The sequence below is a fragment of the Caretta caretta genome, chromosome 11 (assembly GCF_965140235.1).
Source record: "Caretta caretta isolate rCarCar2 chromosome 11, rCarCar1.hap1, whole genome shotgun sequence".
NCBI classification, from domain to species: domain Eukaryota; kingdom Metazoa; phylum Chordata; order Testudines; family Cheloniidae; genus Caretta; species Caretta caretta.
In genome coordinates this window covers 69,731,875-69,748,961 of record NC_134216.1, presented here as the reverse complement: position 1 = coordinate 69,748,961, position 17,087 = coordinate 69,731,875, and the positions used below count along the sequence as shown (strand labels likewise).

At 38.0% G+C, this 17,087-nt stretch overlaps 1 protein-coding gene across 39 annotated transcripts in view; it reads left to right on the top strand.

Annotated features, from left to right (window-relative positions):
- The window catches only part of LRRFIP1 (LRR binding FLII interacting protein 1), a 186,653-nt gene that overhangs the window by 161,332 nt on the left and 8,234 nt on the right, over positions 1–17,087 (top strand). For 30 of the 39 annotated variants that reach the window (XM_075118144.1, XM_075118140.1, XM_075118137.1 and 27 more), the window contains 6 exons: positions 1,921–2,091; positions 3,169–3,261; positions 3,846–3,938; positions 5,110–5,202; positions 5,954–6,095; positions 8,172–12,073. In XM_075118144.1, the coding sequence (XP_074974245.1) occupies positions 1,921–2,091; positions 3,169–3,261; positions 3,846–3,938; positions 5,110–5,202; positions 5,954–6,095; positions 8,172–10,615 (3,036 nt within the window). In that variant the 3' untranslated portion in view covers positions 10,616–12,073. Of the gene's footprint in view, positions 1–1,920; positions 2,092–3,168; positions 3,262–3,845; positions 3,939–5,109; positions 5,203–5,953; positions 6,096–8,171; positions 12,074–16,885; positions 16,933–17,087 lie in introns of those variants that run through there. The other 9 variants (XM_075118149.1, XM_075118148.1, XM_075118151.1 and 6 more) reach the window with 3 other exon arrangements.

Below are 17,087 nucleotides of genomic sequence, written 5' to 3'. Positions count from 1 at the left end.
ACATCTTATCTGCAAATGTTAATTAAAATTAAAACTTTCTCTCATACTTTTTCCTCATTTGTTCAGTAGTACAAGATATTCGGTTACTGGCATCTTATGTGGCATCTTATCTGCAAATGGAAAAAATAGTTTGTGCTTTTTTTGCATCTTTTAGATATATGAAGCCTAAACTTTTTTCTCTTCTAGATCACAAAATATATATTAGATTCTGCAAACCAATCTGCCTTACTCTTTTGGAGAATAAGTTTGAACTAGACTTTTGTAATATTGTTCCCTTCAAGTGCATTTGTAGCATTTTTATCCAGGTCTGCTTGTGTCTTTGAAGACCAACAACTTCGGTTTTGCTTAGTCACCTCTGATCTTGCTTTTGGCATAGAATGTGGAACATATACTTAATTAAAAATTAATTTCCAGCAATAGTAACTTTCCTCAGAATTTGCCAGGAAGAGACTGGAACATTTTAAGCAAGCTAAATTCATCCCCTCACAGAATAAAAGTGTTAAATAGTGAATAGATTGAAACCTCCATCTGATTTTAGGCTATGTCTTTAGTGGTTTTATTCTCTGTATTCAGATTTAGAATTATTAAATGACAGATAGTCCAGGGTTGGGATAGAATTTGATAATACTAATAAAACAAAATTGGGCATGTTCTTCTATGGTTCTGCATTTAACCCTTAACAGTGTGTAAGTTCGTGCCAACTAATTTTAAGGATTTAATTAATCATGTAGCTGCTTTGATTCCTGATTGCCCTTTCAGAAACTGATATTTCTTGTCTTATACAGTACACCTGCAACACACACCAGTAACATGATTCATATTTAATGATGAGACACAAGTTCTTGTACCTTTAAAATGTCAGAGTGCCTTATACTTTAATAGTATTCCAAAATAGATTCTTAATTTGAAACTTACGTATTTTGTCATCTTTTCATATTTAAAAATCTGCGTATTTCCCCCTTTAATGTTTATGGATCTAGTAGAAGTGGAATATTATAATATCCAAAATTTATCATGGATGTCCATATAATGCTAGCAATGTGACTTAATGAACTGGTGGATTGTTGAGCCTAGCTTTAAATTAAGACATCTGTCTAGGCACCTCTTTTGTTTCTTGCCTGCATACTTACACTGCAATGCGTTTGAAAGTTGCTGTTAGGTTGGTCTTAATTCAAATTGTATACCTGGAGAGGTTTTAGACCTGCGGTGTAACATGGAAAATGGTACCATTGTATCTTGCCAACATTTCAGCTATTATTATATCTGAACTGTTCTCATGCTCAGCCTGAGTTAATAAATCTGAATTGCCTAGACAGTAGGAACAGGTTGAGAAAGGTGATCTAATAAAATAAGGGGTAAGCATGGAAAAAAATTTGTTTCACACTTCATCTGAAGCAAAAATCTAACCAAAAATGCAGTATAAAGGGCTGGTGTGCACTGAAAACTGACATTACAGAGCTGTCTCTCTCAGGCGTTTGAAAAATCCACTCTCTTGAAGGACGTGGCTATGCTGACCTAACTAACCCCTAAAGCAGACAGCACTACATTCTGGGGACCTAGCGGCTGCCTCTTGGGGAGGTGGACTGACTGCTGTAGTGAGTGTCTAAGCTGAAGTGCTGCAGCTGTGCCTCTGTAGCATTTTAAGTGTGCACATAGCCAAAAGGTAGTGTACAGTCACTGCAATTTTTAATTAAACATACTAGAGTCCTAATTTGAGACCGCAAAAAGCACAGATATTGCCAGCTCTTCTCCCAGGTTTGGGGTCCCAGTCAGCAAAGTTACTTAAGCCATGGTTAACAGCTGATTCAGCTGGACTGCTTGCGTGTCTACACTTAAGCATGTGCTTGCATACTTCGCAACGTATAAAAGTGCTTTCTTTGAAGTAACTTCTCACTGTACTTACATATTTCTTGCCTTCAGGACTCCCTAGCAGAAGTTGAAGAGAAATATAAAAAGGCTATGGTGTCCAATGCACAGCTAGACAATGAAAAAACAAACTTCATGTACCAAGTAGATACCTTGAAGGATGCATTGTTAGAGTTAGAAGAACAGCTGGCAGAATCCAGGAGGCAATATGAAGAGAAAAGCAAAGTAAGTATGAACACTTCTTGAGAAGCTGAAAGTTGTTTGAAAAAATATCTTCAGGGAAGAGACAATACTTTTTTTTAAGGAGAGGGGGATGAATCAAGTATGTAGAAATCTACCTGTTGAATAGCGCTCATTAGCAACTTGGCTGCCTTTTTTGCCTTTATCTGCCGGCACATGAATATGAGATTTACATTTTATAAGTCAATATCCAGGATATGGTGACTTTTTCGCATACAAGCTCATCAGTATAGCTTTATGTATTTCATTTGCATTTTGACTTAGAGAATATCCAAAAAGCCTTTCTGACTCCAGGAAATGTTATCCCTAGCAACTTTTGAAGGCTTTCCTGTTTCCTCTGGGACACGGTTACATACAAAGCTTAATTCAAAAGGCCATAGGAAGGTTGTGTGAGAAGTACTTCTTAAACAAATTAAGGCATTCATGGGCTTAACTATTGAAAATATACTATTGACTTGAATTACTGTCACCTCACTGAGGTGAGCCTGAATGAGCCTCACTGAGTTAACGTTCGTGCAAACTAGTATTTCCTTAGGGATTATGTGGTAACTTCTCAGGAGCTAAATCTCTGACTCATGAGATATTGGTTAGTGTGTCCTCCATCATGCATAGCTCTTGGTAAATGGTTTGCTTTTGAAATTTCACAATAAGGACTGGCCACACTGGAGTACTCTACCTTTTGAAAAAGGTAGGTTCCATTCCTAGTCATTATCTCTGAAGTCAGCAGGGCTTGAGTGCTGTAAATGATGTGCACTCCCCCTGCCCCAAAACCCACACCACCCAGTTTATTATGGATCAGTGTCTATATTGAACATTTGGCTCGAAATAACCCAGTCACAATCTGATTTCCTTCATAAGAGACACACCACCCAGTTTATTGTGGATCAGTGTCTAAACTGAGCATTTGGTTTGAAATAACCCAGTCCCAATCTCAGACAAACAAGCTTAAAATTGAAATATTGATACTGCCTCATCTGTAAAGCACTTTGAGATCTGTGTATGAAAAGCTCTAGGTGGTATTATTATTATGCATGACAAATAAATATTTCCTTGCCTCTCCAGGAATTTGAGCGGGAAAAGCATGCTCATAGCATATTGCAGTTTCAGTTCACAGAAATCAAGGAGACCCTGAAGCAAAGAGAAGAAATGCTCGAGGTAGGTAATTACTCCATTGTGTTTAATGTGGTGGTTTGATCCATGTGTTCCAAACTAACAGTTAGAAGATAGAAGGCTCAGACAGGAATGGGGAATCTTAGTCTCTGCCCCAGATTTCTCATCTGATGCAGTACTGTAGGTTCATTCTGTTAGACCTGAAATGGTTAGGGCTGATAAAACAAAAATATTTCAGAAGTACTGTTCGTAGTTGGATTTGTACATTACGCTGTCTTTAATTTCTCAGAATAAGTTGTTATGCTCTGGGCTCCTTCTTGTGGAGAGGCTGGAAGAAAGAGGACAATGGCATAAAACTCAAGTAAGGATTCAGAGCAAGATAGTTCCAGTAGACAGGTGTTTGTCGTCATACTAAAGATGAGAGGTTGGCTGTCCCTAGCAGGGTAGGTTTCAGGAGTTGCATTCATCTCTTTGAATGAAAACAGTTGGGTATGGGAGCGATGCATGTAGGTAGATTGTTGTATTTTAACACCTGATTTCATTGTTCTTTGCATCACTACAATCTTGACTTTTTCTTCTGATTAACCCTTTACCTGCTTTCTGTCTCCTTGTGTGTCCCTGCCCCTCAGGAAATCCGACAGCTGCAACAGAAACAGGAGAGCTATATCAGGGAAATTTCTGATCTTCAGGAGACAATAGAGTGGAAAGACAAAAAAATAGGGGTAGGAACGCACACAACTTCTGAAATTTGCTCAGTTTCACACTGAGCTTCTTTAGCAGACTCCGCCCCTGCAAAACTTCATGAATGAAATATTACCCTATACAATGTGACCCATAATCTGTCAAATATACTCTTTACATTGAATTGTGGCTTTAACTTAAAAGATAAGGTCCAAGAAAATGCTTATCTTCTGGCCAGATTTGAAAATTCACTGGAGTTCATATAACATGGTGAAATGTGTGCACGCCCATCATGGATATGAAGAACTAAGAAAGGAGTGCCCTTTAGTAAAATACTGGCTATTCATGATGTGGTTTCAATGCTGAATGGAATTGGTTTTCTATTCAAATTTATTACCTTTACTCTTTTAAACCATAACTGCACTGTGGGAAAGGAGAAAGTGGGCTTGTTTATAGCTCCTTGGACTCTTGGGATGAAAATCTTCGTATTTCCCCCCACCAGTGTAAATGAAATGTTAACTCTCAGTGGCACTTCTAGAGAGAAATATGGTAGTCAGTGACAGATGAGATGTGAGAGACTCATTTCTTGGGTGGACAAAAGAAACCTGGCAAGTCGTTTGTCCATGATGTTGTCCAATGATTTATGGCAATTTGAAACCCACAATTTAGAATGGTCAAAATTTCACTACAGCTGAGAATTTTATAAAAGTTTGTATTGCATGCTGCATACTTGAGGTATATACACTATTTCCATGACAGACTGCAAAAGTTCCATGGACGCCACTGAGATCTGTCAGACCAGCTTTCATACTTTCTTTAATGTATTTTGATTTTAAAAAACACACCCACACAAAAGTACTATAGGAAATTCAAAGTCAAGAGTATAAAAATCTGTTCTTAGCTGCCTCATTGTATCTAGTTACTGAAAAATCTAATCCCAACACAGTACAGGCTATCAGGGATTGAGTATTTATTATGAACTCCCCAAACTGAATCTTTGGATTAAATTATATATTTACTGGATTTAAATTTTTTATGAATTTGTAAATTTAGCCTTTAATCTTTTAATTTTCTCCTTTTCGTGCATGTCATTTCCATTAATTTCTGAATAACTGAAACCTGCTTATTCTTTTTTCTAACTTGCCTTACATAGTCTCTTCTCCTTTCTTGTTGTCTCCCTGCCTTCTGTCTGTTTGCTCTGTGAACGCTCAGGCGTTAGAGAGGCAGAAAGAGTTCTTTGATTCCATAAGGAGTGAGCGGGATGACCTCAGAGATGAGGTGGTTGTGCTGAAGGAACAACTGAAGGTATGCCATAAGAACAGAAGAAACTCTTGTTGCTAAAGCAATTAAGTAATCAGTTGCTGGTTTCTCTTCTGGTGCACTGGTCAGAAAAGCTGGTTCCAGCTATCCAGCACTGATAAGCCGTATGTACATGTTGCTCTCATTCATTTCAAGAATTTGCTTCTTACCTATCTCTTCTGTGGTTGTTGGCACTCCTAATATATTATAGTGAATATAGGCGAGGGGCTGTTGTCCAAGGAACATGTCAGATATTGAGCAACAGAGCTACTTTAAAAAGGTGATCAGATCGGTTCTGTCAAAACTTTGAACAAGGCACATTCTCATTGCTTTTGTTATGAAGCAACCACTGCTCAAAATATAAAGGGGCAAGAATGTTCAGCTAATTGTAGTGTTTGAACACCAGACTTTAAAATGAAAAGGAGTACTTGTGGCACCTTAGAGACTAACCAATTTATTTGAGCATAAGCTTTCGTGAGCTACAGCTCACTTCATCGGATGCGTACTGTGGAAAGTGTAGAAGATCTTTTTATACACACAAAGCATGAAAAAATACCTCTTTGTGTGTATAAAAAGATCTTCTACACTTTCCACAGTACGCATCCGATGAAGTGAGCTGTAGCTCATGAAAGCTTATGCTCAAATAAATTGGTTAGTCTCTAAGGTGCCACAAGTACTCCTTTTCTTTTTGTGAATACAGACTAACACGGCTGTTACTCTGAAACCAGACTTTAAAATGTTTCTTCCTTATCCACAGAAACATGGAATAATCCCAAATTTGGAAGTAGCCACCAATGGAGAGGCTTTAGACGGTCTCGATAATGAAGGATATTCAGATTCTACCAAGATTACTCCAGGGGCGACTCAGATCTTACAGACAGCTGGGGATGGGACACTAGGTAAGTGCTCAGACTCCACTAGAGCAGTGATACTCAGACTCTGGCTTGTGAGTCGCAAATGGCCCTTCAATGCGTCTCCTGCGGCTCTTTGCAGCACGTGATATTAAAACGCTGGATGCTTTTACTATGTTATTAATCGATTAAGTTATCAGCTCGCACTGTTTAAATATGAATAGTACTATAGTAAATTAAACAATGAATTCACACTACTGTGGCTCTTGTGGGTAATGTTGATTGCTAATTTGGCTCCTGAACCCCTGAGGTCTGAGTATCACTGCACTAGACTTTTCCATCTGTCTAATCATAATTCATTCACTTTTGTTGCTTGGAGATTGAGCATTCATTATTTAGACAATTAACCAATCACGCAGCTTCTTGAATCACCTCCTATGCCTTTTTCTGCTTATTGATTATAGTTGCTTCACTTCAAGCATATCATGACATTTTTCTGTACCTGCAAAAGGAGCTTTTATTGTACATTCCCTTTATTCTGCACCCTGAGAAAATAAATGGTCATGACACAAGTATAAATACAAGATGAGTAGCAGCTTATTTAGCTTAATATTAAAACCTGAATTTAGGAATGTCCTCAACCATCCTACTGTTGCTTTGGTTATTTTTTCTAACACAGAGAATTAAGCTGAGAGAGAACCAGAATAAGAGCATTTGAATTCATATATGTAAATTTAGTGTACAAATTCTGTAACTAATGTATTATTTGAGAACCATAAATGTCTGCTGAACAATAGTTCAGTGTGCGGTTGCAAGACATTTTAACATTTGAATTCTTAATATCTAATACTGTTAAGTATAAAGCAATTTATATTGCTGGAAATTTTATAACAATGATATGCTCAGCAGTGTGTACAGGAAGTATACATTATGTATGTGTGTCCTCAAACCAGGAGGAGTCTAATTGGTTGGCAAAGATTCTGACTTTGGTGCAATTATGTTGTATAGTCAGAATCTGAACTCATTAGCTGTTGAACTTTCCACTGTCTCATTATGCTCATGGAAGAGGAGAAAATACTGGATGTTTACTTCTAAATTGAAATACTAGCAAATCTCAACAGGCAGCCAACCATTTAACTGGAAGTGAGAGTTTTCTCAGATTTAGTTGTTGGCAGCTTTTTCTCATTCCATTGGGTGAAAACAATTTGAAACAACAAAAACAGGATATGAGAATATTTAAAAGTTGTATCTAAAACTTTAGTCTGTTCTAACGTATTCTGATTCTATGGAAACAGGTACATCATTGGAACAAAAGCTAATACCTGACATTGAGTGCTGGTTAACACCTGTTTTTTTGCTCCTAAAGTTCTGCAAATTGGAAGAAAAGTTATATTTTTAAACAATACTTGGGAAGAAATATTGTCCCTTTTGGATGGATGTAGTGCCTGAAAGAAGCGCTAAATAACTGAGCTTCAACCTTGTGGGTTATGTCTGATATCCATGCATTCAAAACATTTGCCTGCCAATCAGATCCCATCTTCTATAACACTCATTATACACACTTATTTATAAAATAGTGTCTGTTTTTTAAGTCAGTAGCTATAAAATATTGCTGAGTATTAGGTAAGTTATTTGGTTGTAATGCCATCAAACAAACACAGCTTGGCAATAATAATACAGTATAGAGCAATGTGAGGGTTAAAAATATGGTGATAGCTTGTACTTGTTAGCAGCAAAAAACCCTCTACCTTTGTCTCATAATCTTAAATCTGCGAGTTTTGTTACATTACTATTAATAAACTGCACTGCTTGAAAAATGTTCATCTCATTTATGAAAGCTGTACTTCATACAGCTTCAACTAGAGAAATCTTTAACTTATCTGATGCCAGAATCAGATACAATTCTTGCTTTTGGGAAAGCGGGGGGTTCACTGATCAGAGAATTTACTAATTCAATTGCTGCTTTGCCTCACGTAATTGGCAAAAGCTGATCTTTTATTAACCGATTCTTTCAATTCATTTTCTCTTTTGGGTTTTAAGTGGGGAGGTAAGTGTTACATGTTTAACAAATTTAAGTAGCCACCCCTTGGTGTAGTCCCTTCAACTTTCTCAATGGTCTTTTAGGCAGAGCCAATGAAGTGGAGATGAAAGATGAGATTTTGGAGGATATGGGGAAAAGAGAAATCTTGCAGAATACTGAGCATGAGGAACACAAAGAGGAGTCTGAGGAGCGGGAAATTGTAAAGGAGTGTACGGAGATAAAGACATTGCATGCTGATGAAAATACAGAGGCAGAGAAAACCATGGAAGACAATGATGTCACATCAACAGTGATGTTAAGTAGTGGATGTGAGGAACAAATTCAAAGCCATACAGAACATGTTTCAGGAAATGTTTCTTCCACTGAAAATAGTGATGTAATTGAGTTGAGAAAGGAAACAGAATCAGGAGATGATAGCTTAGAAGCCCAACAGTCTGGTAGTAAGGAATCTGAACATAGTAGTGATTTAAATCACTTGACTAATGAGAATTGGGAAACGGGTACACTGAAAAGTCAGGGTATTGAGACTCCTCAGGGAAGACCTACTGACTTAGACATAGAGCAGGAATCTGAAAGACTTGCACAAGAGCAGAAAATAACACAAGAGGATTTTACAATTTGCCAGCGAGAAGGCAGTAGTGAAATATTTCAGGAAGCTCTTGATTTTGTGGTTAGCAGCCATGCATCAGCTTCTGATCAGTCAGGATCACCAGAAGATACAAGAGCAGGTACAGGTATTGAAGAATCACATGTGGAGGCTCGCACTGAGAGTCTCTGTCAAGCAGAAGAAAGCACTGAAAATGAGGTTATGAGTAGCTTGGAGAAGCAGCTTGATGAAGACGAAGCGTACATAGACAGAAGTAAAGGAGAGGATGGTAAAAATGACAGTGATACAGCTGAAGAAGAAAATAAGACTGGAAATACAGTTCAGAGTCAGGGAAGGAAAGAAGTAGATCCTGTGGAAGAGGAGGGAGAAGCAGCATGTGCAAGTGAGGTCACACCAGATACAATTGTAAAAGAACAAAAAACAGATGAAACACATACTCTATCCACTTTTTCAAAAAATGATCTGATATTTGCAGAAGAGGAAGGAAATATGCAAGATGAGGCAGAGAATGAGAAGGATATTGCTGAGAGGGGACAAACAAAAGACACAGGAAAGATGGAAGAATTAACGGGCATGTTGGACGTTCAGCCAGATTCTGAAAACAAAAGGGTGGAAGAGGAGGAACCTGTGGTATCCCTAGATGAATTTACAGAGGTAAAAGAGGGTGTATCGCATCAGACAGAGCAGGACCAAGATGTTGTGAAAGAAATTCAATCCCAAGAAACTGTTTTAGTTACTAGTCCCAGCGATCATGAAATTGAGGAATCAAACACAGAAATGTGGGATGAATCTAGGAAAGGAAAAGAAAGTAGAAGTGAGTTGATGGAAGATGAGAGAACACAGGTAGAAACCCAAACAATTAAGTGCAGTGAAGAAGTAAAGAATAATCCAATACAAGAAAAAGATAAGACTGTAGAAAATGAAATGCAGAAAGTAGTTAAAGAAGTGGAAGATGAATCTAGACAGGAATTGACTCAAGATGTCAGTGTAATTATTGAAGAGAAAGTTGATGATAAAGAGGCATCAGTGGAAAGTAGCGAGAAGCTGGATCTTCCAGACCAGCAGCATGATAAGTTTGTTTCTGATGATAGTTCATTGCAGAAAATCACAGAACTATCACAGCAACTTAGTGAATCCCTTGAAGGCAACACAAAGGAAATGGAAATTCAGAAAACTGTGTTAGATGATGCATGTCAACTTAGCAGAAAAGAAGGGGATACAAAACAAATGGGAAATGGGAATGAGGAAGATGAGAATAAAGGAATAGACGAGCAGCATGAATTACAAGAAGTTAAGAAACTGGAAGTTGTTCCAGATGTTGAGGAAGATGCTGATTACCTCAAGACACAGAAAGCAGAGCTGGATGAGAAGTCTAATGAACAAGTTGAGGTGGGGGGTCAAGAGGAGGAAATAGTGGAAGATGATGGTGAAAAATTTGATTTTGATGATGAATTAGGGCTGATATTAAAAACTCCCAGAAAGCATGATGCTGAGAAAGTTAATACACAAACGTTGGAGGAAGTTAGGGAAAAGGAAATAGTCACAGAAACTGCCAAAACAGGAAAAGGTGAAAAGGAGGAAACTCATCAAAGCAGAACACAGAGTGTAGAGAATGAGGGCTTGGTTACTGAAGACAATGCTAGTACCCAGCAGGAAAAAGAAAAGGAAGCTGAAGAAGCTGGTCATTTGCAAACTGATACGTCTCGGTCTGCAGCTTCAGAAAAAGCCTGTGATCTGGTGGAGGACGAAACTGAGAATGAAGCAGTGTTAGACAGCAATAATATGGAAAAAATAGCTGCTGAATATTCATCAGAACAGGAGTTAGGAAACTTAGGCAACACTAGGGATGAAAGCAAAGAGGATATGCAAGCTAGTAGAAGGGGCAAGGGTAGATCTAAAGAAGACTGTGTGATATCATGAGTTCAAAATCGAGGACCCAAATAAGTTACATACCATTTGATCAGTTTCAATACAAAAATGCATTTTGCACAATAAATCCGACTTTAGAAATATTCTTTAAATTCCTCTATATGCAAGTCTCATAGTACAGTGTCAATCTATATATGTGGACATCCATCCAAGTTACTTACTGCGATACATGTCCACCAGAGATTAAACATGTAGGTTTGTTTTTAATCTCTCAGGTTTCATATTTTATCACCAAAAGAACAAGCAGCACAAATGTACTGTTCAGATTCACATAGAGTTAAAATGCCTTTAAGGCAGATATCTCCTGCCAAGGGACCTTAAATATTGCTCTTATTTTCTAGACTAGTTTTAAGCAAATTAGATGTTTTGAATGTACTTAAATACCTGCCAGAGGTCTCTGTTAGGTACATCACCACTTTATGGTAACTATGATAAAGCAACTCTCAAGCATTGCAGAACTTGTAATAATGTCCAAACTTCTTCGTGAATACCTACAGGTTCAGGAACCAACTATAACAGCTAAAAATAAAAACAACATATAAACCCACTTTGTGTATGATTTTAGTATGAACACATTCCAAAGCATGGTATATAAGATAAACACACAAAATGCCAAAATATTAGTAAGGTCGCTGTGAATCTGCTTAGTCTGCACACTTTGAAAGAACAGTATAGAGTTTAAGAAAGTAAAACATAAATGTTTTGACCTGTTAGTCTTCTGAAAGGAATAAGTGTGTATACATGTTTACTTAATCTAGGCACTTTGCACCAGAATAAGCCTTCTACATCATGTCTCACATGTACTTTTTTATTATTTTAGGATTGTTTTGGTACACATGCTAATGTGTGTGTAGATTTTCTGTCAAGTACATTTTCTTGCAAAGTTAATAGTATTATAAAATATCTATTTTTCTTAGAGGAAAGTTTGTTTAAATTGCATTTCCTTATTACATTGTCTTTTTTGCAAAAATATGGTTATGAAAGAATGTTTTCTTATCTCTGAATATACTTTTTCCTTCCTCCCTGCCAGGATGAAGTCAATTTTGAATGTCTTAATCTTTTTGAATGTCTTAATCAGATAATTGGTATTGCTCTTTATGTACTAGTGCCCATGTAGCCAAACCTGCCTTTTTGAAAATACCTCTCAACAGCTAGATTGCTTGTGATAGCCTGAATATAAACTGTAGAGAATTGTCTTATTTGCAAATTTTAAACCAGCTGGGAAGAAATTTGTTTTTTGCAAAAGGAAACATTCTTTTAAACTTGTTTTAAGCAATGAAAATCAAAAGGGAATGCAAACTCAAGGTTTTGGGCGGTCTATAGCAAGATATTGCTTGTATTGCTGTTACAAAATTCGTAGAGTGCAAATAGATTGAAAAGATTCAAGATGTATATCACAAATGTACTGAGCTGTATATAATTGAAATAAACATATTTTATACTTTAAAATACCTGTCCAGAGCACTGCTTGCAAACCTGCATAAAATTCAGTCTAAACTGATAAGAGATTCTAAAAGCTTTTTTTTGTAAAAAGGCATTGCAGAGTGGCCTCTCAAACGCTTTATGTATTGTAATTTCTCTAAACGTCTAACTTCTTATTGACCATTTTCCTCCATGCTCATTATAGGTAGTAGAATTGATGTTATTTAATTCTGCTAAGAAACCTTGACCTCCACATCCCAGGAACTTAATATGACATTACAGGAGTCAGTAATTTTAAACCTACAGTGCCTTTTACATGGCTTCCTTTCTGACACTGTGATGGCAGCTTTGGTGCAGTTTCTATGAAAATGTGCAATCCTTAAGATTGAGGACAATAAATGTTAATATTGGAATATAATCATTACACTATTAATCTGATGAACTGCAACAAGTCTTCAAAGCACCTCTTACTGTATAGTACAGTTAACTAGTACGAAGATTTTTTCATTGCTTGAATCTCAAATGGAATATAAATAAATGTGCTCACTAGACTTTGTCAGTAATTAGGAAGTCATTTATAGTTATGTGTTAATGATGCCTAATCCACTGAAGCATATACCAGCACTTGGTATGTCTGGAGACAACTTGTTCATAAGGAGAAATGTAATTTAAATACTTCTGACATAATTACGGGAAAGTTAATACTAGTTTTTCATTAATATTTCAGTTTATTTTCCTCTGAAGCGTGTGCACATCTGTAAGAACTTTTTAGAACATTAGTACAGGGCCAGGGAAACAGATACAATTATGACTCATTTAATAACTTGGTCATATTGTCTTCTGTTTTTCCAAATTTGGGCACTCTCTACACTGGATATTGGCCATGATTTCAGCATTCGGTGGCCAGCCATCAATGTAGCAGAGTTTTTACTGGTGCAGCTACATCCATGACTGGCCACCAGTTGCTGAAATCAGGGCAAATACCCAGTGTAGACAAGGCCTCTGAGTTCTTAGGTCATTTTCCGATGTGAATCTCCACTCATTTTGTATGCATGCTTTGGGTTATGTGCACTGCATGAGTGTGGTTCCATGCAGGCAAATCATCTTGAAAAGAACCACAGATAATAGGGCAAAAATGGTTACTTACCAGTCCTCCAAGATTACACAGATGGCACCCAGCAAAATGTGCACTGTTATATAGGAAACGTGACTTCCCAGTATGTGTTTATGTAATAATGCCAAAGATTAGAAAAAAGAAAAGGAGGACTTGTGGCATCCTAGAGACTAAGAAATTTATTTGAGCATAAGCTTTCGTGAGCTACAGTCATCCTCCTTCAGTCAACAAAAGTACAAATCCATGGAGTAAACTCATTGACTCTTCAACGAAATTCTATAGTTTCTTTTGTATGTGGGGCTATTAAGTGATAAGAGCCAGCCTTTGGGGCCCTCCAAAGCCAGTGGCCAATGGCTCCAGTTTATCTGGGTATCTAGCAACGGCAGCGCTAGTCTCAGCTTTCATATAAAAGACCAAGTTCCTAGTACTCTTCTTCCTAAAATTAGACTCTGAATTTTTCCTAAAGATTCATGGTTTACTTGCAGTCCTCCCACCACCACCTTTCAGCTGCCACGCTGGCCTTTCGGGTACACATAACCCATGGTTTGGGGCTGGTCCCAAACCAGCTGCCACGCTGGCCTTTTGGGTACACATAACCCATGGTTTGGGGCTGGTCCCAAACCAGCTGCCACGCTGGCCTTTTGGGTACACATAACCCATGGTTTGGGGCTGGTCCCAAACCAGCTGCCACGCTGGCCTTTCGGGTACACATAACCCATGGTTTGGGGCTGGTCCCAAACCAGCTGCCACGCTGGCCTTTCGGGTACACATAACCCATGGTTTGGGGCTGGTCCCAAACCCAAATGAGTTCCCAGGTCTGGGGGAGCAATACTGCCCATGCTGCTGCTGATGGCACTAGGACACCTGCAAGTTCTCCCCCTTGGTTTCCTGCAACTGACCAGCTGCATTGCTGGGCAGCCACAGCAACTTCTGGCCACAACTGAGAGAGTTGAGTAGCGTGAGACACCACATAGGTTAAACGTGGGATGGAGGGCAAAGGGATCTTGTCTCCAGGTCTCAGCTCTGGCACGCCATGCAGATGCCTTAGTCAAGTCCCAAACTCTGTTTTAGTTTTCACCATCAGCAAAATGGAGATACACTGTACCCCGTAAAGAAGATAATTAGCTACCACATATAAAAGGCACCATAGAATTCAGTAGAATGGAATAATACTCCTACTGCCCCTCAGACACTTGGCTTGTTAGAAAACTGCAGCATTTCAAAATAAAAATATAGTGGATTTTTCTTCACAAACCCCAGTACAGGCTCCTCTTCTATGCATGTGAGGAGGGGTGGAGAGGGGAGAACCTAAAGAACTTTTTACACACACACACACACACGTTTTGTTTTACCTAGAAGAACCATTTCACTTGCCCTTCCACAAATCCTCACACCTGCACAAGACTCATGTGATTGAAGTAGACAGGAGTCCATTATGTTGCGAGGAGTGATGTGAAAAACTGCTTTGCAAGTGCCCCCAAAAATGCAACGGGTAGCTCTAAAAATAACTATGACAATTAAGTGCTTCCATTCTGGACACTGCAGATATATTTCAAACACAAAAGGCATATGTGTACCATACTGTAAATACTGTGGTAGTTGTGTAATAATTGTGTATATATGTGTGCATGGTTAAATTTAGCTTCCAGAATTAAATGGACCATTTGGCAGGTGGGGCTAACTTTAAAATGGGACATTCTGTCCTATATTAAACCTCGTTCTTTAGCAGTTTGCTTTCTGGGTCTTCTTCTGATGTTTGACTTCCAACCCTGTCTCCAGCCTTGAAATATTTTTCCTTGCTCTTCTGTTCTTTGGCTTTGTTTCCATTTTTCCTTTATTTTCCTTCTTTAAGCAGGGTATTCTGCTCTCCACCTCCCTTTGCTTTTCAGCCACTGTATATGCACATGTGTTTCAAACCAAGTTATTTATTTTGCAGGACTTACCACAACGTGTCATATATGGGTAGTCGTCCGTCCCTCCCTTCTTCTCCACCCCCACTTTCAGTTTCATATCAGGAAAGTTTTGCTTTCCCAAGAAAGTATACAAAATGTGGTTTCACATAGATGCCTGGCTACCACAGAGATGGGTGTTCTTGAAATTCCCTGTGTCCTGTCCATTTCTTGGGCAGTTCTGAATGCTGAATGCTTTCATACAGTAGATGTACAATGGTGCTGAACTGTCGTCTGTCTTATGATATGTGTGTTTGTTGTATCAGACACCACAGATAAAAAGGTGCATTTTCATAATCTTAGAATGACCACTCTGACTGTAGGCACACACCGTGATGAGTCACTGCATTATCTCGAATCACCATTGTTCGTTGTAGATTTGCCATATATAGAGGCTTCCATTTAAAAAGTCAACGTTTTCTCATTTACCATATACTGGTATCTCCGATTCCACAGTTATTTCCTGTGTTAAGTATAGTATGTCAACAAAGAAAAAGGGTAATAATTTAGGGATGACCTTTTCCATATATAAGATCTAAAAAGGCCTACTATCTTCATATTTTAAAGAATTCAAAACATACAGTGTAGGTCTCTTTACACAAATTATATCCTTAGGAATATATTCAGTAAAAACTATAACGGATTGTGAGTTGTCAATTGCAAACTCTAAGAATGTTGAGTGTTCAGCACCTATGTTTGGCTCTATGTAGCTGACTGCCTATCTGTAAGGAGTGCTGTGGTGGTGTAGTTGTGTTGGTCGCAGGATACTAGAGAGACAAGGTGGCAGAGGTAATATATTTTACTGGACCAACTTCTGTCCACTCTGTCTCTCTATCTGTAGGGAGGACAAAGTAATATATATGCTCTACAGAATCAGTATAAAACAAAACATTGAGCAGCTTGTAGAAAGGAAAATCCTGTTGGTCAAATTCAGCTGCTCTAAAGGAATACATTTTTCAATGTATTTTGTTCAGTATAAAGGTAAAATCAACTTGGTGGTAATGTAGCTCCACAGTTCATAAAATCACTTGTTGCATAAAACATATGGCACCTGCTGAAACGTTTCCCTTTGCCTCAAAGGAAAGAGATGAGTGTTTGTTTACTTCAGTTTTCTTTTCTCAAAATTATCTTTTTAATTCTGTGTGCTAGCTCGTATTTGTATACTGATCCCTATTGCTTCAAAATTCAGTTCTAACACAGCAAATTGTCTAAGCTAACAATCTCCTATTTATATTTGACCTGAAGGACTAAAATGGAGAGAACCACTTCACCAGACTTTATTTCTTTTAAAAAAAAAAAAAATCACACAGGCAAATGTTGTACTAGAGATAACGAAAGAAAATGTTGTAGCCAAGCTACTTAGTTACAAAGATTTTAGTAAAGATTTTAAAATGTTAACGTATGATTAGCAATGATTGCAGGTGTATATAATCTCTTGTTAATGATATTAAATTTTAAAGATTTGTGAGATTTTTGTGTTGCAGTTGTGTTTGACCCTAGAGTTCTTGCATGCTAACCTAAAATAGAAGATTAGCCTGTTTGCATGCAGCTGGGTGCTGCTACTGAAGTGACAAGCATGCTCAGTGAGAATGACATAACTTCCTTTGGCTGAAACCCCTTCCCAGTCCTGTCTGTGACCTCATTTCCTGTGGTACGTGCATAACTACCTTCATCATTAGTTTCACTAACCTTCACAATTCTTTCTTTGATTAAATATATACCCTGAAAGATGTAACTTAACTAAATCAGTACTGAGTTCTCTCTCTTCTCTTTCAGACAGACTGAAAAAGCTCATTGGTGAACGAGAATCCTTGCTAGAACAGGTAATTAACATATTTCAGTATTGCTGGATGCCTGGTAAAGCAACATGGTGAGGCGGAGATTTACAAGAGAACAAAATACTCCTATAACATAAAGAGCATAGGCGATAATGCCCAACAAAGCATAGCAACTGCTGCTTTGCTTCCCTTCCTGTGTT